This window comes from Ammodytes marinus (genome assembly GCF_949987685.1).
Source record: "Ammodytes marinus genome assembly, chromosome: 1".
Taxonomy (NCBI): Eukaryota; Metazoa; Chordata; class Actinopteri; order Uranoscopiformes; family Ammodytidae; genus Ammodytes; species Ammodytes marinus.
The window spans coordinates 2596036-2622598 of NC_137230.1; the positions used below are offsets into that span (position 1 = coordinate 2596036).

General features: G+C 41.0%; 1 protein-coding gene across 3 annotated transcripts in view; it reads left to right on the top strand.

Annotated features, from left to right (window-relative positions):
- Positions 1-19886, top strand: part of sh3gl3a (SH3-domain GRB2-like 3a) — a gene marked incomplete at both ends in the record, with an annotated part of 33987 nt that extends 14101 nt beyond the window's left edge. The window contains 10 exons of one of the 3 annotated variants that reach the window (XM_080032363.1): positions 720-788; positions 5512-5584; positions 5733-5876; positions 9321-9454; positions 11309-11467; positions 12700-12803; positions 16389-16510; positions 16626-16670; positions 17233-17298; positions 19684-19886. In XM_080032363.1, coding sequence (XP_079888489.1) covers positions 720-788; positions 5512-5584; positions 5733-5876; positions 9321-9454; positions 11309-11467; positions 12700-12803; positions 16389-16510; positions 16626-16670; positions 17233-17298; positions 19684-19886 — 1119 coding nt within the window. The remainder of the gene's footprint in view (positions 1-719; positions 789-5511; positions 5585-5732; positions 5877-9320; positions 9455-11308; positions 11468-12699; positions 12804-16388; positions 16511-16625; positions 16671-17232; positions 17299-19683) is intronic. The other 2 variants (XM_080032362.1, XM_080032364.1) reach the window with 2 other exon arrangements.
- Positions 19887-26563: the final 6677 nt, after the last annotated feature.

Sequence of the window (26563 nt, forward strand, 5' to 3'; positions counted from 1 at the left end):
CAACAACCAACGGGTGCACTCTCTCTAGCACTAAACACTACGCAGGAGGAGTGGTATTAGGCGCGACCTGTGTCCGCCTGTGAGGCACTTTTTTCGGACGCTTACACACCTAGCAGCCTCGGCTGAAGAACCAGGCTGACAACTGCGCAACCTAACACACACACACACACACACACACACACACACACACTCTAATATATTTATGAATAGTTATTAACAAGGAAAATCATTGTGCTTATGGTCACCTGACTATTGTTTAAATACGGTCGTCATATATTGTGAACCTATGAGATAAGAATAGGTTATGTCTTGTGTTTGCAGATACTCACACTGCAGGTCTAGATCATGGGCAGAATGTAGTGTGAATGTACAATTGGGTTGTATTTTCCTTTTCCCTTTTCAGTTATTCTCAGAGTAACTTAAACTTTGGCCTATCGCATATCCTTTTACATTCAATGGTTCAAAGGCATTTTAGATCCAAGCAACAGTCTAGAGATGCTGGGGGTTTTGTGTTTGTGGTGAACTGAAGGGTTGGGATGTTTGCCCTACTGATGTGCTAGCAAAAACTATACAATAAAACCAGGTTGTAAAAAATATTGATACATTCAGTTACCACCAGATGGTACCATGTATGTGTACTGTGCACTTCAAGTTACTTTTGTCATTCCTGACCTGTGGTTATCAGACCTATAACCCTCTCTCCTCTCTCTGTCACTCAGCTGCTCAGTGAGAAGATCAGTGGGGCCGAGGGGACCAAGCTGGATGAAGACTTCATGGAGATGGAGAGAGTGAGTTAACCTGGGCTTGTGATGGGTAGTGTCACATTTGGTTGTTTTGAAAAGACTTGAGGCAGTTGGGATGTTGCCATCTTTAGTAACCAGCTTCTCTTCCTTGAAGGCCACTGTATCTTCTGTAAATTCTCCCAAAGGGAGGGGTTAGCTAAGGAGCACTGTAATCTAGAACCTTCCGCACTAGATGACGCCAAAATACAACTTTATTACATGCTGCACACAGAGGCGGACCGTCCATTGAGGCAAACCAGGCAATTGCCTGGAGCCCCGGGGCCTCATAAGCGCCTTTGGGGCCCCCAAAATGCCCTCTTTATATTTTGCCCCATATGTATTGTTTTTTATAAAAAATCTCTTCACAATAGCATCATTGGGATGTCTAATTACTGACGTTTTGACGGCCTTTCTGCCAACCGTGCACCCCCCTTCAGTCTGCACTACATGGACTATTCCATTGCACATTACGCTCATGACGCTGCACGTTTGTGGCGTAAAATCCAAAAAAGTAAATAGCGGGAGAAGAGAGAGACGAGATAAACCTAACCTACCTATACCAAAATGAAGGGAACATACGAGAGCGGCTCACAAAACAAACAGAAGAAGGACCAAAGGCAGGACTTGATATCAAAGCTGCCAAAGCTATCAAGCTTTTTTACAGCGGGACCTTCGGCGGAAGAACAGCTGTCTACATGTTCATGATCTACATCGTTAACCGGTAACGTTCCAGCTCCTCCTGTCAATCCAACAGGTGGCTCTGGCTCAGCCAGCAGCAATGATAATGATGTTAATGTGTGTCAACAAACTGAAGGAGATCATTAATGGTGCAACAGATCACGGTTGATCCGTGGTCTGTACGGACCAACCCTCACGGTTTCGGGACCCACTAGAACCGCGGATTGGATGCATAGGCTATGCTAAAAAAATAAAAAAATAAGCCGGCTGTTTGTTCACGTTATCGGCGATCGTGTATTACAGAACAATTAGTGGCGATCGGAGCGCAGAATCTAGACCTACTGTAGGCTACTGACGAAAATCACACATCACAACATTGCCTGTATTTTAGTAACACTATTAATTAGTTTAGGCTATATTTGGCTGCTCCACCTTAAGTCAGCCCAGCCAGGCGATAGTTAAGTTTCAATTTCGTTTTCACCTCCGTGTCTAACAGCTGTTCAGAACAACAGCTGATCGGCTTGCCAGCAGGAGTCAGTCTAAAGCCAGTGATGATCACTCTAAGTAAAAAATCTCTTCCTCCCTCTATCTGTCTATCTTTCTCTCTCCCCCTGCACACTCAGTCACAAGGCCTAGTATCCATGCTTATGGATACTAGGCCTTGTGACCTAGACTTGTATGACCTATAAACGTTGTTATAATGATTTATAGTCATGTTTAACCATACTAGCGTATCAAATAATTACGTACATTTAGACGTATTCCCTGCTGACCGTCTGGGGTGGCTGTGCAGAGCGCTAAACACTAGGGCAGCCGGTCGAGAAATCACGTGTTCAAATCGGTTCAAATTTCCTGCCATCGTGTCGTCACGATTCCGGATTTTTCCATGTATGGTAACGTGCTGCTCAGGCAAGCTACGGCCATGCCCCCACCTTCCTGCTCTCAAATCTGCCCGCGCGCTGCTGAAAGTGTTCCGGAAGGAAGGTAACCAATCACAACAGAGTGGGGTTTGCAGGAGGGGGCGGAGAAGCATAAAGCCAAGTGTGGAGAGTTACTGCTGTGCGTGCTAGGGTGAGAGGAAGAGTGTCCCGAAAATCGACATGGTTTTTTGTGATGTGATTCGTGTCAGGTTGCTCTATAGCAGTTTTTAACAAGAAATTAAGACCAGAAAAGTAGTATAATAGGAGATCTTTAAAGGAAGCTGGGTTATAACCTAATTCTTTTTTAAATATTTGAAGATTTTATTTCAAATAGCCTTTGTGGACACAGGCTATTTTGTAATTCACGGTGGATTTTTAAAATAAGTAGGCTACCTGAGTAGTCCCATCCAAAATGAAAAAAGCTAGTGACTTCTGTTCATCCCTTCTATGGAGTATTTCATTGTGCACGATATAAGTTACATTAGATGCAAGGGCCCCCAAATGACTGTTCGCCTGGAGCCCCAAAATGGCTAAGTTCGCCACTGGCTGCACAAGTACAGAGCTGGAGTCAGGGCGTGGTAGCTTAGCATCAAGCCTGGAAGCAGGGGAAACAACTAGCATGGCTCTGTACAGAGTGAAAAATCCAATTTACCACATTTGTAAAGCTGACATCTTTTATCTGTTTTGTATAACCTGTACACATACAGAAATATAATGTGTGAATGTGTGGAGCAACATTAACAATCCCTGCATTACAAATCTCCTACTTTCTTTTTTCTATTTTACATACTACATCTGACAATAAAAATAATCTAGTTAGCATGCAGTAAGAGTACAATTGCGACATACTTTTACTTATTTATTTCATCATAACATCGCGCTTTGAAGTGCCTCTTGCTTTTATATCCGTTGCATCCGCGGTTGTTTTCATACAGAGGCTCCGTCGATGTGACGTCACCTCCGGTGCGCACTGGATGTGGGTATCACCCAAATAGCATGCTGTTTTCAACACTAAAAATCTTGGCCGAATGTAATCGACATCCGGGTATTTTAAAGCACACTAAATCTGATCACAAGAATCAGGACATCCTAAGGGTGTATTCACACTGGGAAAGTCCGCTAGTTCACTTGCTTTGGTCCAGACCAAATAGAGTTTTGATTGTTTTTGTTTGGTGTGGTCCACTTTCATATTGCCCCTTCTGCAAGTGAACCAGTATTACGAAGCAAAACCACACGTGATCTGAGGTCATTCATTCATTGGACAGACATTCTGGGGTGGAGAGAAACAGGAAGCACAAAGTTTAAACTGCGAAATATATATCATTGATATAATATGGGGCTAAAAATAATAAAAGGGCCTACATCTAACCTATAAATAAAGAGGAAAAACATCAAATTATTGTTGTTTCATATGGTCATAATGTGTAGCCTTATGTCAATGCCACGTTATGTGGCTTGTAGCCTACGATGTGAAACATAATTTTTACTGTATTTTTGGTGCTGGACGCGCGTCACACGAGAAGAATAGGCTCAAGCTGACACTCAGCTGATTAAGCTGTGTATCAGCTGGGTCGGCGCAGTTCAGCTCCAAACTGACACGGGGATAGTATTGACGGTCCCGTACATGGGAAGCAAAATAAAAACACACACTTCTTGCGCAGCGTGAACCTGTTGGCACTGTGCGAGAGACGCTCCCCTCTCCTTCATCTGATCGCTGAACACATTCAGCATTTATATTGTTCTGGGCTCCCGGTCAAACCACAACTAATCTTCCTAACAATGGCGACAACAACACTTTCCCATAATGTGAAGCTGACGGCTATTTATTAAAAAAGAAAAGAAAGAAAAGGCACAGTGCCTCCTGCATTTGGGTCGGATCGAGTCCGAACAAATTCACACCACAAACGAACTGCAGCAGAGTGCGTTTGGAAACGCAGCGAGACTACCTCTTCAGCTGGGTCTCGGAGCGTTTGTTTGGTCCGCACCCGAGTGCGATTGCTGTATTCACACCTGCCTGAAAGATGCGCACCGAAGGCAGAAGTGCATCTGAGTTCGTTTCAACCGAACTAAACACGGCATGTGTGAATACACCCTAAATCTTTTTTCTACCATACTAAATAGCAGAAAGTATGGGGATTGGAACACAGGGTATATGTTCTGAGCAGCCTCTCCTGCTAGCACTGGTTTTGATTTTGGACTGGGTCCAGACAACAGTGGTACTAACCTCAGTATGATAACAGTCATATGGGAAGCTGCTCCCATTCACTGCTGTCTATCAGGAAATAGCTCAAGGTTCAAGGTTTTATTATCATTATACAATACAGGAATGAACATATCACATGCAGCTGTAGTACCCCTATGTAACAACATTGAAAAGTTGTACTTGAAATAAGTACTTGAAATGTGATATCTGATAAACCTGTTAGTACAGTCATGGAACAGACAGAAATGAATATTATAAGATGTGTTATAACATTGGTTTAATCGAGCAATAATGTTCTGTTGACACGTGGGACAAACAACTGTTGAAATTATACTTTAAAATAATAAATTCTATTTTGATAAGTCGGCGCACGTTATTGTCACACATCCAATGTGTTGCAAATGTCAATGATCACCTCAAGGTAATACTTCTGGAGGATTTGTTTTGGGGACTTACTAACAAGGAGTTAGCTCCGGTTAGCTAACAGGGTAACACTGACATTTAGATGTAGAATATATAGAGTGGTTATTGGTTAAGGGGTTAAAGCTTGTCTACATCTCTCAGTAAAGTGATTCCTATCACCAACTGAGAATGTGTAGAATGATTGTGTTGTGGCACTCCAGTCTCCACACTTTGAGCTTGAAATTGATTGTCAAGTTTATTTAACCTGGCATACAGAGGCTTAAATAGCTTCAAGTTAAACAGTTTAGTCACACTTTGATATCAGTGGTAATTACATTGTGTTTACCCTTGTGATATCAAACTACTAGCTGTACTTTGGTCTGGCTGTGTGTGATATTGAGCCATGAGCTTAAACAACTGAATGGTTAACCGTCTGTAATGTTTCAAATAGGCTGTAGAACAAAGAAATATTGACACATGGCTGCAATACATTTTCTTTTTCTCCACATTCTTGTCTTGTCCCTAGAAAATTGATGTGACCAACAAGTCAGTCTTTGACCTTTTGTCCAAAACAACAGAATACCTCCAGCCTAACCCAGGTAAAGAAAATATCTTATTATGTTATAGGTATATGATATTTTTGAATATTATTTATCTGTTCATTTTTATTGCGTACTTTTAATGTTTTATTTATTCTATGTTGCAAAGTGAAGCCATTGTGTTGTATATGTATTCTTCCCTCCGTAGCCTCTCGAGCCAAACTGAACATGCTGAACACTGTGTCTAAGATGCGCGGGCAGGTGAAGACCACAGGCTACCCTCAGACTGAAGGTCTGCTGGGGGACTGCATGCTGCGCTATGGCCATGAGCTGGGAGAGGCCTCTGTCTTTGGTACCAATACTCTTATTACCACAAGGGCCAACAAAAGACATTTAGAGATTGTTTGCCCGTTAATGAACAGCATGGGGTTACAATACCCAGTGTCATGACAGCTACTGTAGCCTCTACTGTTCTTAGGCTTTCATCATTTAGAAATAGGCCACTTGCTACAAACCAGAAATAGTTATTGGAGGTTCAGTTGTAGATGTCACTCATCATTGAAACAGCACTGTTACTGTAAAAGCACAAAAGCATAAATGGGTTTCCTGGGTACAAACAGTACTTGCACCTGCACCCAAGGGGCAAAAGACGGCTTTGGTTGCCGAGATTGTAACACGGGTCAACTGATATTGTCAGGGTAGATGTCGTGATGTTTGTAACTTCTCATTGATTCATGTGTCATGTAAATTCATGGTGAAATATGTTTGTCTTTCATTTGCATCAAAATAAGAAAAAATCACTTCATGAAAATGATTTGCTCATGGCGTGCACAGCATAGAATGCACCATCATTGGTTCAAATACACATGAGGTGGGTTTTGTTGATTTTTGAAGACCACGTGACCACCCAAAAGTTGTGTGGTTTGCCGAAAATCACGTCAACAAAAATTATAATAAATAAATAAAAAAATAAAAAAAATAAGCCAGCTGTGTCCACGATAGTGTATTACAGAACAGTTAGTGGCGTTCGGAGCGCAGAATCTAGGTCTACTATAGACTACTGACAAATCACACAACACATTGCATCTATTTATTAACAATATTTATGAATTTAGGCTATATTTTGCTGCTCCAACTCAAATTCAGCCCAGCCAGGCGATAGTTAAATTTCAGTTTCGTTTTCATCTCCGTGGTATACAGCCGTTTGGACCAGCTGATCGGCTCCAGACAGCAAGAGTCAGTCTGCGTTCCAGTTGTACTGGGAAGTCGGATTTATGGTGCCAGTGATAACTGAACTAAATAATAAAACAAAGCTATCTCCTCCTTCCTCTATCTGTCTATCTTTCTATCTGTCTATCTTTCTCTCTCCACTGCACACTCAGTCACTACTATCCATGCTAAAAGGAAGCAGGATTATAACCTCATTTAGCACAATATTTTTAAATATTTTATATTATTCATTCTTTTGTTTTCTCCCCCATCTAATTTTGACGATTTTTAGAAAGATTTGTTAGTTTGTAAGCGCTAAGGGAGCATGTTTAAATAAAACCTGTGAACCTTAACTTTCAAATGTATTTTATGTCATGTTTCTATGTGCTACACAGGCTTAGATATTAAGGTTTTGGTAGACTTGACAATTCGTACTATTTTTTCAGAAAACCCTCAGGAATTAAGGACATGCATCCTAGATTGCCATAGTCATCAATGGGTTAAGTCCAATTGAATCTACATTTACAAATAACAAAATCCATCAGTTCAATAGAACCCTGATTCCCTCACCACTGTGCTGCTCACATGGTCTCTTTTTCACACAAGTACGGATGAGATGTTTCACATTCAAATCCTTTTAGCAACTCAAAGTGAGTAGACCCTCCATATCCTGGTGGACCGTTAAGGCTCTATGATGGATAGGTTAATGTGTGTCACGTGTGAGGTTCACTGTGTGAGCTGGTGGCTGATAGACAGAAGCTGATGGCTGATATATGTACGTACTTTAGACTTCTATGTAGTCCTCTATTTATAGGATTTAAAATGCAGTATTTAAAGTGGCTACGAGTAACTTTGTCGGTTGGCGACCCCTTTGGACAAAAGCGGTAGTATTTTTACGACGCCAGCTGTCGTAAAGCTGTTTTCTAGCACGTGCCGGCCGTGCGCGTGTCAAATCAAAATATTAGGACGCAATATAGTGCATGTCCGTGTGTTGAAAGTGTGAGGGCACGGACTCTTTTCGGCTCCGTGAGAGTGGAAGTGACACTGCATCAATTAATGCCAGTCACACAGACCTGATTGCAATGAGTTGATGCAGTGTCACTAACCACTCTCACGGAGCTGAAAGATTCCGTGTCCTCACAGAAAGCGAATGAACGAGAGACGGCAGTATGTATCACAATGAGGTAATGTGTTTATGTTGTTGTACATAATGACTATTTCAGATGAATAATGGTCATCTGATGATGGTGAGGCAAAGTAAACTTTGTTTTAGGACCGCTCATTCATTTAGGAGTTACGGCCTCTGCACACATCCTGCGTCTACCTCTGGAGCGCGTCGCCTTACCTTACTGCTGCGTCTCTCAGACTTTTCTCGGACACACATGGAACGTCTCAGCAGCAGCTGCTGCTGCAGCGCCGCTTCTAAAAGCCCTATCTTTCTACATAGAGTTTTCATAGATAATTCCCATTAAAAATGAAGTTCTTTCCTGTCATTTATGATGCATATGATTTATATTGAGTCTAATATTGAGTCTGGACAGTAATCCGTGCGCCCCATTGCCTTTTTCCTTTTCTTTTTTTTTTTTAAATTTTCGCTTGTTGGAAGTCTTATTTTGAGACACACCAGGAAATGGTGAAACTACAGCGAAAGCTGCCGGTATGAAGTCAATATGACTCGCAGCAGAGTATTTCTCTATCAGTTAAAGCAGAGAGACCCGAGAGAGACGCGCGGCTCTCAGAAAAAAATAGGCGTGCCTCCTGAGGTAAAGGGGAGCGTCGCTGCAGACGTGCCTCCGACGCGCCTCAGCAGTGCGTCTGAGGTTGGATGTGTGCCCGCTCTAGGTTGATTACACGGTCAGTGACAAAAAGTCAGACGCAGACGCGAGGTAGACGCGCAGTAGAGGTAGGATGTGTGTGGAGGCCGTAAGTCTGCAGGACTTCACTCCCGTGAAATTGTGTACACGTTGCTTGGCAACGCCCTCCTCGCGCCCGCCTATCACTCCCTTTTAGCTTTTCTTCATTGCATTCTCTTTTTTTTCTTTGATGGTTCAGCCCCGTTATCAGTCATTATGACGACAAATAACTGTCTCAAACAAGGCTCGCGCTCCCCTTCCCTCACCTGGAGGGATAGGCTTCTCAAATCGCATTTAATATATAAAAACGTCTTTCTTTGCACTGATGGTCTCGTTTGCTGTTAAAGGTAATCTATGATTATCAGAGGAAACATGAGGCTGTTTATAAAGATATTTAAATGTTACTCGTAGCTGCTTTAAGAGCAAAACTGACAAAAAGACACAGCATGATGGTAAAACCTATAACAGAACATGGTGCATGTCTTTGAATGATTTCTATGTTGCAGGTTGCAGTGCTCTGCTGTAAGGAGCAAAGGTTAACTTGTAACTGTGTGTGTGTGTGTGTGTGTGTGTGTGTGTGTGTGTGTGTGTGTGTGTGTGTGTGTGTGTGTGTGTGTGTGTGTGTGTGTGTGTGTGTGTGTGTGTGTGTGTGTGTGTGTGTGTGTGTGTGTGTGTGTGTGTGTGTGTGTGTGTGTGTGTGTGTGTGTGTGTGTGTGTGTGCGTGTGTCCGGCAGGCTGTGCTCTGATGGAGATGGGTGAGGCCATGAGGCACATGGCGGATGTGAAGGATGCTCTGGACATCAACGTCAAACAAAACTTTATCGATCCGCTGCAGAGTCTACAGGACAAGGAGCTCAAAGAGATCACGGTACGTCGCAGTAGCATGCACCCTACCTAAGACTAAAGCGTCTAGTGGTAGGCCTATTTGGAGTTGTGTTGGGCACTTTAAACTAATGAGAGTTTGAGAGACCTCTCCATCTAGCTTTGATCGTGCTGACTGCATCTGTAACACAGGGGAACTGTGAAAACATCCCAGGGCCCTCTGCAGCACATTTGTAACATTGTTTGAAATGTGCATCACCTGAGTGTTTCCTTCTCTTCTGTGACAGAAGGCATGCAGTGTGTTTAGCTCTCTGGCACACCTGCATTCAGTTATGTTATATGTAAGAAAAAAAATAAAATGCATTTTCTGCTAAATTAAATTAAAAATGTATACAGGAAGTTTAGTTGATGTAAGTGCTTTAAACGTTGAGATTTTTGATATGAATATTGAATAAAACTAATGCTGTGATAATGACCATTACTAAGGGTTGTATAGGAGGAATACAGAAACAGATACGGTTTAGTCAAATAAACACCTAATTGTACACTTTGACAAATGGACCTTTTATTTATACTGGTATGAAGGAAGACATGTTAAGGAAGCAAAATAGAGTGAAATCTCAAAATGGACCAGTCCTTGAAAATACTGTACAATGTTTTTGCCTGCTGTGTCTGGATGTAAGTAGGTTGCTGATTGCTTTACATGCAATCAGTTATTTGCTTTTCCCCTTTCCTGTTACTTGACATAAATGTACTAGCTTGAGGTTCTGCACTGTTCTTGTCCAGGGGCAAACAGATAGGCACAAGTCAAAATGAGTGTGTGGTCATTCAACTTGAACTGCTCAAACCCAAACTAATAAGTCAGCGACAATGGATGTAATCAAAATCACTTTTCCGTCAAAATCAGTGAATCTCCTCGCTCCATCTGCGCTGAAAAAAGAAAATCCGGTGTTAATACACAGCCTAGACTCTGTAAATGGGCATGTAAACAAAGGGTATATTAACAAAGGTGCCCAATCATAGCTAGCAACACGGCAGTTTACAGAGCCTAGGCTGTGTATTACCACCAGATTTGTATTCGGCACACACACAGGATCGGACAGGTTGTGAAAAATGAGGAGATATTCACTGATTTTGACAAAAAGGGATCTTGACAAAGCGAGCATTCTCCAGAATTGCTGATAAGTCATAAAACCAATGTTGAATTCCAAATAAAAATAGCCTACCTTACCTTTGCTCCATTTCGATGACAAAACCAATAACATTTGTTTGGATTCTGGTGTGATGAAAATGCATTCATTGTTATGTAATCAGTTATGTACACACTGCCATTTCCTGGATAGTGTATGTACCGGATGTGTGCATTGTTACTCTAAGGCTGATGTCAGATGTGTTTAGACGTGTGTGTTGTGTGTGTGTGTGTGTGTGTGTGTGTGTGTGTGTGTGTGTTTGTGTGTGTGAACTCCTGGGCTGCTAAGCTCATCACTATGCCAATGTTCATGCTGCACATGTTTCTAATGTTAACCACACCATATAGCGCATTATTCTACTACATGTACAGTATCCTATTTCACTTCAGTTATTATTATTTTTATTTCCATGTGCAGTATGCTATTTCGTCTACATTTAATTTAATTATATTTTGCATTCTACATTCTTGATGCAAATATGGTGCACCTTATCTCTACACTTTTATGTGCACTGTGTCCGTGCTCTACTTTTGTGTTTATTTGCGTCTCTGGTGTTGCCCTTTTCACTTGTGTGTTTCTATTATACATTTTTCTATTCTATATTGCATTGTTGAGAGGAGCCTGGGACTTAAGAATCTCATTACCAATGACTGCTGCTGTACTTATTGTGCTTATGACAAATAAACCAATCTTGAATCCTGATTGTGCAGCACCACCTGAAGAAGCTGGAGGGCCGGCGGTTAGACTCTGACTATAAGAGGAAGCGTCAGGGCAAGGTGCCAGAGGAGGAGATCAGACAGGCTGTGGAGAAGTTTGATGAGAGCAGAGAGCTGGCTGAGAGGAGCATGTTCAACTTCCTGGAGAACGATGTAAGAGGAGGGTACAACTCCTACACTCAAACACTCCATTCCAAAACCTCATTTTGAATTTGTTTTTGTATCTTGTTTTCCTGTTTTTTCTTTTCTTTATGTATATTTTATGTGATGTAAAACGTCTTTGAGTGACCTCCAAAAAAGTGCTATATAAAACCTATAATTATTATTATTATTATTATTATTATTATTATTATTATTATTATTATTAAACACAGACATGCACACAGCCACGATTTTTCAGTTCCGATCCAATTCCGAAATCTGGGTTTTGGATATGTGCTGATAATGATACTGTCGATATAGCAGGAGTAGTAGTAATACTTGTTGTTATCATTTCTCTGTAAGTAGGGATATTATTTGTAAGGTTATTATGGCTTAAGCACCACAGCAATTTGAATTTAAAAAAGCAAAACATATGAAAAAGGTTTCATAGTAATAAATCTACTTGAGTTAAATATCACATATCTACCATTTCAAAGTCCTGCAGGGCAGCAGTCAATGTAATCAATGGTTCAATATGAAGATGAAATATATTCATATAAAATATATCAGAATAGTTGAGATGTATTCAGTTAAGGATGGCCATCAAAAGTTGGTATCCATAAAAGTGAAGTATGGCTACTAGTGTCATTAGTGCCAAAGTATGGTGTGCTGCCAGTTACCATGGCAACACGTGTAAAATAAATAATACTTTATTTTGACTTTGCAGCTCTTTGTCTCTCTCCCTGCTGAGCGTTATTCCTTCTGCTGAAAGTTAGTGTTGTAATTATGGCTCATTAAAGGTCAACTAGTATGCAAAATGCATAATCTTCATGTTTTTAAACATTAGTATGGATCCCCAGTGTGACTAGAGACGCCCAAAGTATGAGAAAAAAACAACCTTCCCTCTTTTTCTCCACCTCCACCTTCCTGAAAAGCTGTGTTCATAAACCTCAGTCAGGGTAGAAACCATGCCCCCTCATTACCAACCTAACTTAGCGCTGGCTTTAACAAGCCACACACCCAGATACCCCTTAAATATACTTGCCAAATAGATTCAAACCTGAAATTGGATTCTTTTTGGACAGTACACCATGAAAACCGCTTTTAAAACCCAAATTACAATTTTGAGCCTGAAAATGAGCAGAATATGTGACCTTTAAGAGTTGTATAAAGGAGTTGTGTTTCTTTGATGGAGGGGAAGTCATGTGAAAGTGAATGTGTGTTTTCTTGCTTGTTGCCAATAGGTGGAGCAGGTGAGCCAGCTTGCAGCACTGATAGATGCAGCTGTAGAGTACCACCGGCAGTCCTGTCAAATCCTGGAGGAACTCAGTGGAACGCTCCAGAAGAGGTGAGGGGCTGCTCTGTTCTCTACCCAACTCTCACTGTGCTGTCAGTAAATAAATAATATCACTGCTAATGCTCTGCTTCTGCTAACCTATAGTAACCCCCAAGAAGCCTGATTGAATGACAGCAAGTCTGTGAGCGGACACTCTCCCTGTGTTCCAATCCCCATTCTTTCTGCTATTTAGTATGGTAGAAAAAAATGTTAGGATGTCTCAATTCTTGTGGTCAAATTTACACGGATGCTTACAACTACAAATGTACAAAATGCTGTGAAACCAAATATGGGAGGTCTAGTGCGTTCTCTCTTAACGGCCTTGTAAACACAAATACACAACATCCTTCTAACTATGTAACTCGTAGAGTTAGTTGCATGATAGTAAGCATCTGAAAAGAGTTAGGCATATGTATGAATCCATATTAAAGATATCGTTATTTAAGTTTGATAAACTTTACAGAAATTTGGTTTAGATCATTTGTGCTGTGCTCTGGTTCTAGTATTTTGAACCAATCACAGCAGTTTTCTGCCCGAACAGCTGTACTTTTTCTTCTGATCCTCTTTATTCCAGTGTTTTAATTAGAGGTGGGCATAGATTAATTTTTTTAATCTAGATTAATTTTGGAATTAATCTAGATTAAAATGGCTCATTTGAATTCATTCATAATATGTGTGTGCTCCTAAATAATGACTCAAAGTAAGTCTTTGAGAACGTGTTTCTCAAGCCAGGTGGCGCATCAGACCAGGGGCTCATCTCCTGTGCAGGTGCACACCTAATGCATCAAGTTAACGCGCGTGCAGAAAGAGGATGTCACGGAACTCATGTCCGTTAGCTTTTCAATATAAGACTGTCAAAATAAAAGTCCCGCAAAACAATCGTTATTTTGGGGATTAACTTCTCCGCGTGAGAAATTTGAGTTGTAGGCTAGCGTGTGAGAGTGTGAGCTGGTTGATATGAGTGTGTCTCACGGCCAAAAGGGTGAGACTTGGCAGCTCTGTCAGTTGTCAAACAAAGCGGACGGACGTGGTCTCTATAGCAACGAGATCAGCTGAGCTATCACTGATAAAAAAAAATATTGTTTCCGTAATGATTTCCATAGCCTTAAGCCATAGGCTAGCCTACATGTTGTGTAATTCAGTGATTTTCAACCTTTAATGAGTCGAGGCTATGCATTGGCTTTGGCGATTTCCCTTGCCTCTTTTTTTTCTCTCCACACAAAGCTCTCCCATTGCACACACGCATGCCCCGGCCGCTTCTGAGAGCACAGACTGTTAGAACTCCTACAGTAAACCAATTCCGCATTGCACAAGGTGCAAACAACCTTGGTCTTGTCGAGGTTTCCATTGGGAAGCTTCTTAAAAATAAATTTTCCCTGAAGCAAACCCGGCGGCTTCCTAGCTGCATCCATGTCAGCACGTTACGTTTGATGTGGTAGGCTACACAGGTGCGAAGTCGGACTCGTTCTGACTCGTGCACTACAGTGCAATTCGGCCAGGTATACATCCGCGCTAAAATAAGAGGAATAAGAGATTAACGGCGATATTTTTTTTATCGCCGATAAGAGTCTGGCGTTAACGCAGCACGTTAACGCCGTTATCGGCCCACCACTAGTTTTAATACAGTCCATAAAGTAAGAGTGTCCACAGTTTATAGTCACCAGATCCTTCAGTAGAACTAGATATATCGAACAAAAGAAAGTTTCTGGGTCCAGATCAACTCTTTTCTGTGCCATTTATCTCCTCTCTGTGTCAGCGACTCTCTGAGTTTCACACACACACACACACACACACACACACACACACACACACACACACACACACACACATTGAATTACGATTGTTTTACTCAAAACGATTGGATCATCTATGAAGTCACTTTTAACTATCTTACTATCATAAGATGTGATATAAAAATAATAATGCATTTAGACATGTTGATCTAGTGGAGCGACATGTCTTTTCATTTACGACCCAGTTTTCCTCCGTGTCCCATGGCCCACACCCCGCATCATAATCTGCTCACCAAACCTTTGTATCTGCTTCATATAATAACACACAGAAAACACAAAGGGAGAGAAGATGAACACTCGTATAATGTGTAGTTAAGCTTTTGGAAAAAAACTCCATACAACCATGTGCCCCCAAATGCACCGCTGCTATGTCTCAGTCCTATAGGGGTACAACTGTAGGGGATATATTTAGCTGTTCACACACATTTATAATTGTTTATTCACGTAGCTAAGTGTAGGAGAAAGTTTAAGATTTAAAAGCTCCCTCAGATTGCGTGCAGTGACGTAACATCCCCCTCCCCCTCACCCCCAGTATAGAAAGGATTATTATCAAGTAAATCATATCCATATCTCTATCTACAGCAGGGGTGTCCAAACTACGCTTTTTATTGGCCCGCGGCCGATTTTAAGAATATAATGTAATATGGCCCTTTAAAAAAAAAAAAAAAAAAATTTTTTTTTTTTTTTTTTTTTTGCATTTCTTAGTTAACCCACTAGTGCAGGGGTGTCAAACACTGATTGATTGGCCTGTGGCACATTTTAAAAATATAATGTAATATGGCGCTTTTAATTTTTAAATAATTTAAATGCACTCATTATATTACAGAGAAATATGTCCCATAAAAGAAAAAGAGCCCATCCCAGAGGACCCTGCATAATATTTTATTTTAAATTAATATTATTATGGAAAATCTATGTCCTTCTCCAATAGCTTCTAATTCATCTGACACAGTGTCTCCATTTTTTTTTCATACAAAATTAATACTTAAAACTTAATTTCCCTCTCAAAGTGCACCAGATTCATGCATTTCACTTTAAAAACGTAAAAAAATCTCCCGGGGGGGCATACCCCCGGACCCCCCTAGGAGGGTCGAGACCTCGGCTGGATACTATTTTCACCCTGCTGGATATTGGACGCAAAGGCAGAAAACACTGGATGTATCATTGGCATATAAGCAAGAGGGGAAATGTGTCTGTTTAATGTGCAAGGAAAGTGTTACCGTGAAGAAGGATTACAATTTACGAAGACACTATGAAACTAAACATCAGAGCAGCTACATGTCCTGATAAATGTGTTATTTTTGCAAAGTGGCCCGGCCCTTCGTAGATTTTTCTGTATGTGGCCCTCAGTGAAAAAAGTTTGGACACCCCTGATCTACAGTAATAATAACACATTAGTGAACAGAACAGAAGTGCAATAGGGGCCCATGGCTCTTTTTTGCCCCTTGGCAAATCCAATAAGCCTGGAAATCCAGACCCATAACAAGAACGGTAGATGGTCTGGCCACGATCAATAGTAATTCCCAACTCATGGGGCGGCTCCTACTCGTGCATGTCAAATGCCACTGCATGCAGTTGGATAGCACTACAACCAATCAGAGCAATGAACAAGGTGACGTATTAAGCCTTGTTTGTTCAGCGAACGGCGGGTTAACTGTTAAATTAAACTTTTGCCGTGGTCTGTCCAATCTGATGTTGGACTCATTTTCTGACATTACCTTACTTCACTCCAGATAAAACAACATTAAAGAATTTGAACCCCTTCATGAAGTGTTCTTCTTACTCTGTCATCTTCTCACCCCAGGATGTCTACAGCCAGCGGTCGACCAAAGAGACAGTTCAAACCAAAGTCTGTCAGGAGCAGCATAGCGCTGGACAACAGTCAACACAACGGCCTGTCCTACCGCTCCTCACTCAAACACCAAGGTACATTCATTTCATCTGGCTTTCTTTCTTTTTAGTCATTTTACTCTGTCCGCCCATTCTTCCTTATTTTGCTTTTGAGTTCTTGTCTATACTATTGTTGTCTTATCCATTACAGATATCCAGATCAACCACACAGTCAATGGAGAAAGTAGGTATCAATGTATACAGTGTTTGATTACTGATTACCATGCACAGTGAACAGAGAATATTTTTCCACTTTTATAAATGTGGCAAGTAGTGACAGGTCAGTCACACCTTTGATCACATGATGACTTCAGTATTTAAACCATACTGTGAGCTAACCATAGATAGTATATAAGCTAACATAAGCGGATGTATTGTTAGCTTGGCATCAAGCGGAGACATTTTCAAACATCTCTGATATCTTCGGCGTCAATTGACTTTCAAAGCAGTTTTTTCATTATCACTAATAATTTCATAGGCGTTATGACTCGTAAAATGCCACTTCAACCGGTTATAATAATGATTTTTGAGAATAGGGATCAAGTCAATTCACCAGTAATGTAGTTACTGTACTTATTTTTCATCCATATGATTTCATCATTTTCTTTTAAGTTCCGTGCCAAGATGTTGATATAAGGGCGGAAAGGAGATGTAGCACAACACCTTGTCCATGACGGAATCAGAAGAAAATCTGAATGCTTGTTTTGTGTTGTCTTGTGCTCAAACCCATCTCCATTTGTCTTTCCATCTCTACCCAGCTGATCACATAAGCACTGTTCCACTGTCATGGCCGGAGAGCCCCACTACCAATGGTAATATTCACCGTGAGTAACACACACACTGACTCTGCATTACCAGGTGTATTCCAGTGCTGTAAAAAGAGCCAGCACACATGTGTTGTTGTTATACTGTACAGCAAAGTAAGGCTAGTTGTCTGTCAAGCTCAGCCCTTTCACACCAAGCATGGATATTAGTCCGAATAATCACATAATCAAAATAGGCCTTTGAGTACCTGGGCATTGAGATTGATAGCCTTTGATTGATATCAACACACTGTTTCAGTATACAAGAAGTCACAACAATGCCTGTTCCTTTGATGTGAGGAAGGACATTTCAAACAGCTGTGTACAAATTCCTTATTGAATCTGTCCTCTCTTTCATCATCTCATCCTGGTTAATATTGATATGGCAATATGTTTCAATATTTATTATAGTGATATGTGGATCGTATAGTCAGCTTTAAAAATTGATATATCGAAAAAAGAAAATCAAGTTTTAATGGGTTTGTGAACTGCAACCTCCGCTCCTGTAGATGTAGCAGTATGGTTATTTGCCCTGAATTGCCGGGTTTTGAATATTTTATTAAAGTTTTGAATTAAATAGTTTTTCCTTAATTTGTCCACTGAATTATCAATATAATGCAATGTGATGTATTAAACCATTGATGACTATGGCAATCTAGGATGCATGGCTTTAATGCCTGAGGGTTTTCTGAAAAAATAGTACGAATTGTCAACGTCTACCAAAACCTTAATATCGAAGCCTGTGTAGCACATAGAAACATGAAATAAAATACATTTAAAAGTTAAGGTTCACAGGTTTCATTTAAACATGCTCCCTTAGCACTTACAAACCAACACATTTTTCTAAAAATCGTCAAAATTGGATGTGGGAGAATTTTTTTTTTATAATGTAAGATATTTAAATATAATGTGCTTAATGAGGTTATAATCCTGCTTCCTTTTAGCATGGATATTAGTGACTGAGTGTGCAGTGGAGGGATAAAGATAGACAGATATAGGAAGGAGGAGATTGCTTTTTTTATTATTTAGTTCAATTATCACTGGCACCATAAATCCGACTTCCCAGTACAACTGGAACGCAGACTGACTCCTGCTGTCAGGAGCCGATCAGCTGGTCCAAACGGCTGTATACCACGGAGATGAAAACGTAACTGAAACTTAACTATCGCCTGGCTGGGCTGAATTTGAGTTGGATAATTTGAGTTGGAGCAAAATATAGCCTAAATTCTTAAATATTGTTAATAAATAGATGCAATGTGTTGTGTGATTTTCGTCAGTAGCCTATAGTAGACCTAGATTCTGCACTCCGAACGCCACTAACTGTTCTGTAATACACTATCGTGGACACAGCCGGCTTTTTTTTTTTGATTGACGTGATTTTCGGCAAACCACACAACATTTGGGTGGTCACGTGGTCTTAAAAAATCAACAAAACCCACCACATTTGTATTTGAACCAATGACGGTGCATTCTGATTGTCTGAAAGAATAATAATAAATAAATAAATTCTATGCTGCGCACGCCATGAATATTAGATAAAGTAACAATGCTGCGCTACGCAGCAGCCGGCAGGACATACAATGTAGCGTCGCGCAACAGCCGTCGTCAATGGGTTAAGACCACCCAGATTGTACACAGCAACTTATTTTTACATTTTTGTAGGGTATCGCAATATATTGCAATATGCATATTATCGCAATGTATTGCGATATTGTATTATAATTGATGTATTGTGATGCATATCGTATCGTGAGGTCATTGCCAATACACAGTCCTAGTTCAATCTCATGTCTGTTCAAAATGAATCAAAGCTTTCCTGGATCATTAACCAAGCAAGTAAAATGACTGGCCAAACTCAAACTCCATTATCAGCCCTTCATACACAAGCTGTAGAAATGAAGACCATTCTCTGTCACGACAGACAAAAAAGTTTTCTGAATCTGAAACTGTTTAAACTCCATCCACTCAAGTGCCCCCTCCTAACTGTTTGTGGTCTGTCAATGACAACACACAGTCCTCATCAGCATTTGGAATTGGTTTCTCTCTTTTTGATTGATCAAAAATGTATGAATCCAAAATAAAGAGTGCTACATTTTGCGTATCCACTCAGTCAAACATACTAAATAATTAGTTATTTGACATGCAATCCTCAGTGAGCAAAAGTTTGAAAGTTTTTTTTTGGGTGAAATCCCGTTTACACACGTTTTTATACGCGCAAACGTTTAGTAGATCAACCCAGGGGTGGATTTCTGCACGGGACAAACAGACCAGGGTCCTTCTCTGCATGTCATTCCCTTCTCTACCTCATTTCATCTCTGTCTCTCCAGACTGTCTAATAAAGCAAAAAAAAATGCCAAAAAAGAATCTTAAAACAATGAAGTGTGTCCTGTCTTCATGTTGGTGCAGAGACCGAGGTGTTGGACCAGCCGTGCTGCCGCTCCCTCTATGACTTTGAGCCGGAGAACAAGGGGGAGCTGGGCTTCAAGGAGGGCCACATTATCATCCTCACCAACCAGATCGACGACAACTGGTATGAAGGCATGATCCACGGAGATTCTGGCTTCTTCCCCATCAACTACGTGGAGGTGCTGGTCCCCCTGCCCCAGTGAAGACCGCCACCCAGACAGAGTGTGAGTATGAGGTACTCACACTCTGTCCTCAGTTCCACTGTGGCCTGACAATGCCCGGGCCTAGCTCCACCCCCCCCAAGCTGAAAAACATCCTGTCTTTAGTTTTCAAAAGCGAGCTAGAGAGATAGTGTTTTGGTCCCCAGGCCGACTTAAGATCAGCTGTTGATGATAACATTGCTTTCTTTCGTTGATATTTACGGACTTCAAGCAAAACTGCAGCCCAAGCCATGAAGTGGGACCCCTCTTCCTAGTTGGTCTGACTGAGGTGGAAAATGGCTGGCAGTGGTGTAACTCTGTGATCCATCTCTTCAGCTGCTCTCTGTGTATTCTCACCAGCAGTTTGTCTCAATGAGCGGATCATTTCATAGAAAGATGGAGACTTGGCGAGTTGATGGCTAGACAGTACGTTCCTCCAAAACAAAGCCAGGTTGCTGCCATACAAAAACCTCAAGTAAGGCCGATGCACTCCTGTACTCCTGTACTCCACTGAGTCTGTGGTTTGTATTTTAAAAGCTTTTTATATTTTCTGTTATTGTCCAAACTCAAGCCTCTTTCTTGTTGATGCCTTTTGAGTCCTGCAAGTAGAGTCTTACCAAATTTCATGGACAATGCCACTTTATTACAGTTGTGTTTTTAGCTATCATTCCATTTCATCAGTGATAACACCATTTAACTCATCGTGTGAATTGATTGGGAGCCATTGTGTCATTGTTTTAAGGTCACATATTGTGCTAATTTTCAGTTTCAAATTTGTAATTTGGGTTTCTACCTGAAACTCTTTATGGTGTATGGTCCAAAAAAAACTTTATATTCCTCACACTGCCAATGATGAATCTCTTCTTTTCAGCCTCTGTCTGAAATGTTCCGGATAAGTCCTGCCTTCTAAAAATAAGTCCAGTCTGCTCTGATTGGCCCTGAATCTACAGTGCATACGGAAAGTATTCACAGCGCTTCACTTTTTCCACATTTAGTTATGTTACAGCCTGTAATAAAAACATTTTCTCAAATTTCCGTAAAAAAAAAAGCCCGTAGTGACAACTTTAAAAAAGTTAGTTTGAGTTTTTGCAAATGTATTAAAAATAAGAAATCACTTTTACATAAGTATTCACAGCCTTTGCGATCAAGCTCAAAATTGAGCTCAGGTCCATTCTGTACCACTGATCATCCTTGAGATGTTTCTACAGCTTCATTGGAGTCACCTGTGGTACATTCAGTTGTTTGGACATGATTTGGAAAGGCAGTAGGCACACACCTGTCTATGCAAGGTCCCACAGGTAACAGTGCATGTCAGACCACAAAACAAGCATTAAGTCGAAGGAATTGTCTGTAGACCTCTGAGACAGGATTGTTGCGAGGCACAGATCTGAGGTAGGGTACAGAAACATTTCAGCTGTTTTAAAGGTCCCAATGAGCACAGTGGCCTCCATCATCCATAAATGGAAGAAGTTTGGAACCACCAGGACTCTTCCTAGAGCTGGCCGTCCCTCTAAACTGAGTGATCGGGGGAGAAGGGCTTGTGTTAGGGAGGTGGCCAATAACCTGATGGTCACTCTGACAGAGCTCCAGGGCTCCTCTGTGGAGAGAGGAGAACCTTCCAGAAGGACGACCATCGCTGCAGCACTCCACCAATCAGGCCTGTATGGTAGAGTGGCCAGACGGAAGCCACAGCTCGCCTGGATTTTGCCAAAAGGCACCTGAAAGACTCTCAGACCATGAGAAACAAAATGTTCTGGTCTGATGAGACAAAGATCTAACTCTTTGGCGTGAATGCCAAGCGTTATATTTGGAGGAAACCAGGCACCGCTCATCACCTGGCCAATACCATCCCTACAGTGAAGCATGGTGGAGGCAGCATCATGCTGTGGGGATGTTTTTCAGCGGCAGGAACTGGGAGACTAGTCAGGATTGAGGGAAAGATGAATGCAGCAATGTACAGAGACATGGAAGAAAACCTGCTCCAGAGCGCTCTTGACCTCAGACTGGGGCGACGGTTCATCTTTCAACAGGACAACGACTGTAAGCACACAGCCAAGATATGGAGGGAGTGGCTTCAGGACAACTCAGTGAATGTCCTAGAGTGGCCCAGCTAGAGCCCAGACTTGAATCCCATTGAACATCTCTGGAGGGATCTGAAAATGGCTGTGCACCGACGCTCCCCATCTGTTTACATTTTCTACTTTTCCTGTGATCTCCATTTATAGAGTGGTGGAGAACTCCATGAGCCATGTGCTATAAAAATAAATATGACTTTGACTTTGACTTTAAAGTCTAGTTGTTGTGACCAGCCTAGAATGGCTGTTTCTGGGTTGGGAGGATGTGGCCATGGACATCTGAATAACAACAAAACACGCTTGACCAGAGTCTTCCAGGAGTCTGGAATAGAACCAAAACATATGAGCTAGGGCTCCATCAGAGTGTTTGAACATAATGCAAAGTGGTGAGGAGGAGGGATAGAATGAATGTAATTTGACACACAAAGAGGGGAGCCGATATACAGCCTTATATTGAATTAAATGGTGCCTTGAGTTGATCGAGCAAGAGTGTGTGCTGCGAAGACACTAAGACCCAGTTTACACTCTCCGCTGCCTATATCATTCACATGAAAACAGCAAACGCAGGCTTGAAACCGCAAACTTCTGACACCACCTCCCAGGGTGGAATTTTGTGAGACCGCAACTGTTTTGGAATCTTGTAAACTGGCAAACACCAGTTTATCTGGTAATGCTGACGTCACGGCTCCACTTCACACATGCGTAGTCTATTACATTTGCTGTCAGAATACCCACACGCGAGTTATAAAGTTAGAAGACAACATAACATGCACGGTGCCTCCGCAGCACCATCACTGTGATCAGCGGAGAGTGTCGTGCAGGGCTCAAATATAACACTCGCCAATTTAGTCTAAGCGATTAGTAAGTTATTGAGACCACCCGCCACTTTGGCTGGGGAAAGATTTGTGCTGTGCCGGTTTTTCTAGCAAAATAAACTTGCCACCACCTGTAATGCCAGGGATATGGCTTTCTACATTTAAAAACACTATCTATAGATCAGCGCGCAGCAGTTAAGTTAGCCTACAGTTCAAACAAAAAGAGCATTAAGGCTACGGCTTCACCTTAAAAGCACTTCACTGGCTTCACATTAATAGCATTTCACTGGACAAACGTGAGTTGACTTTTATTTTGAAGAAGGCCTAACAGGAAGGTAGCCGCTCTCACACAGCCCTGTCACAGCTCTGCAGCGCAGTCTTCTGTTTTCATGAGTTCTACGCGGTGAAATAAGAGGACAGAAAGCTTTTAATTTACAATACTTGTAACCCCAAGCTTACACCAACCGCTTCATGAACGTTAGTGGCATTAATGTTCAGTTACAGTAAAGTTTTATGCATCAAATTGTACCGGAAGAGCTATCTACTAGGCTAAGTGTCACCGCCGACTATTGACAGCGATTTCGTCCCGTTTTCTCCGAAAGCATGTGCACGAGTTATGTTTTCAAATCAATTGCGTCTGAATGTGTTAACTTTTGAAACCGTAAAGGGGTAAACGGTTGTGTTTTTGCCGTGTAAAGTGCCCCTGAGCCCAGCATCTTCTGAAATTTCTACTCCTATTTCGCTCTCCCAGGGCTAACCTTCATGCTGAGTGGACAGGCCAGTGTGATCATTGTAGAGTGTTGAGGGAACAAAATAAATGTAATCCAGTGTTATTCCAGGCTGTAACATAACGTAATGTGGACAAAGTGAAGCGCTGTGAATACTTTCCGTATGCACTTTAACTGCCAGTTCAAGTGAAAATGAGACGTAGATGTTAGATGAGATTTGTGTAAGGCCTGTAGTGATCCACAGAGAATCATCTGCAGCTCATACCTTACAGTGTATTTCAGCTTTTTAAATAATAAAAGCCAGAGCAGTGCACACATATTATTACCAAAACCGTCTTTGTTAACATCCATCAGTTGTCAAACTTAAGGATTCAGCTTTGACTTGCCTTACTTCTGCATAGTTGAAACAGTGTTCATGTGCAATCAAGGATTGTTGGCTAAATCCAGGCATGCTCACTTTTTAGTTTGACCTCCAAAATAAGTTGTTTGGATTCTCTGGATAAACTGTGGGCTTGTTCACTGCCTGCCTATCTCTCTCTCTCTCTCTCTCTCTCTCTCTCTCTCTCTCTCTCTCTCTCTCTCTCTCAACATGCTCTGACTTTTGAATGCCTTGTCAAACAGAAAAAGTGCTTTTTGAAATGTTGTCTGTATTTGCACTGAAGGTTTACACTCTACCTATCTAGCTCATATTTGTATGGACACCTTATTGTTCATCAATGTTGTGTTCACAGTGGGGTAAGGATCACTTCCAAATGAGATATACACTGCCCGGCCCAAAAAAATGATGCAGTGAATAGCTTCTTATTTCTTAAACAACCATGTCAGAAGACATATGCTGTGGGTTTCTGCTGAAAATGTTCCGGAAGGAAGGTAACCAATCACAACGGAGTGGGGTTTGCAGGAGGGGGGGGGGGGGGGTGTTGGAGAAGCACAAAGCCAAGTGTGGAGAGAGACTGCTGTGCGTGCTTAGATAAGAGGAAGAGTTTCCCGAAAACCTGCATGGTTTTTTGTGATGTGATTCATGTCAGGTTGCAGGTTTTTAACAAGAAATTAGGACCAGAAAAGTAGTATAATAGGAGATCTTTAAGAAATATGAAGCTACACACTGCATCAGTTTGGGTTAAATAACTTGTTGCCAACTGAAACATATAATCACTGCAGTTTTTGACCGATGGAGGGCTCTTGCCTTTTTGCCTAGTAAAATCCAGATGGCGACTTTTTTTTGACCGGGCAGTGTATATAGTATTTGAATTGAAAATGCTACTTAAATAGTATTCACTCACAGATGTTCTTTGTACTGCTCTATAGTAAATCCACAATTTCAATTATTTTTTATGTAGATTGAACAAAAATACATTGTATCACATTACAAATGAAGTGTATTTACTTCAGCTGTTGAGAAAAGCAGGCTTTTATTTAAAACGTATTAAGAACAGTCCGTTTTAAATATGTTTATTATGTCATATTGCATTAAAGAATCATCTATTATTGTCCATGAAACAACTCTAGAGAGAGAAAATAAATCAAATGTATTGGATACTTACTGTTAACTGCTGTTGCTAAGATGTTCAAGATGTTGCATGGTGATTATTTTCCTCCTTAAAGCCTGGGGTATATGATTTGGGAGAAAATAGCAGTTGGGATAGAGATTCTGATTGGTCAAAGTGTACCGCTCATGTACACTTTGACCAATCAGAGCGAGGCTCCGATTCTCTGTTCTTATTGGCTGTTGGGACTGTCTATTCACTTTGGCACCAACTGCTATTTTCTCCCAAATCATATACCCCAGCTTTAAGATTGATGGAGGATTCTTCAACACAGTCACACCTCATGGCAGAATAGGATGTATCATGACTGAGCTAACTGTCCACTTCCAAAGTGTTTGACTGGGTTTACAGATTGGTGAGTGAAAGGAAGAAGAGTCTTTTAAACCAATTATGTTTTTCAAACTCTGACAAAACTAAAACTAAATCTCTCTCAACACTGTATGCCTACCTCTGTTTGCCTTTATCGTCCAAAAATTCTCCTCACAATTCATTTTACAACCAACTTCTCGGCAAAGGAAACTGGCTGTGCAGTTTGGTGTTTTAGTTTTTTCAGTAGCATAATTTATGCAAAAGGAGTTTTATAGATGTTGTGAATGAATATATTGATAAATAGTATATTGCATAAAAAAATGACAAGCAAATATTGAGTTGCCGTACGTGTGTAGTTTTTGTACATCAATCATATGATGAATGCTACAGTCTACTACACAGAACTATATGTATGTGCTTTTCACAAATCTTTGACAACTTCCTACTGTGTCATTTACTGCTGGATCATTTTAATCTCTTCATGCCTCTGAAGAAGGTAACAAGTATACATTGTTTTTATTAATAGATTGCGATCAAAAATAGGTGGGATCCACTGCCTTAAATATCAACCCTCCCATCAGTGACTATTAAGTTTAAACTCCTCCTTACTACCCAGCCATCTAGTGTTGTGTGCGTTGTGAACACATAGTATCTAGCATATCGATATAGAATTTGTAGTATAATAAACTGCATTAAATCACACTTGAAAGTCTCCTGGCTTGTAGACTCAGCCAGCATAACCATACAAACCAGTATCTGTTGGCAATAGCATTTGGTATTTGAATTTTTTGAACTGACATCAAGTGAAGATTTTCTACCAACATGTCTCTATGTGAAGTATTTGTTCTTAGGGTCAGGTCAGGATAAATACTTGTTTACAGAATTAATCCAATCAGAGCGATAAGATTAAAGGGATTCATCTTTTTTATATTATTTGGAGGCAGTTATAGGGCACACATTGTAACCAGCAAGCCACTGGAAAATAAAGTCCAACCATCACACATGTTCAGAAAAATTAAAAAACCTGTGTGCCATACAAGCCAACAGCACTGAGAAAAAAAACTCCAGCTTCCACAGTGACCATATAAGTTATATCAACACACTTCTCTTTAACACTTTCAACATTAACCTTTATGAAGGTAAGACTTACTGCTGGGCAGTTGGTTGCACTGCATTGGTGAGGCTAGGTGGACCTCAACATTTTGG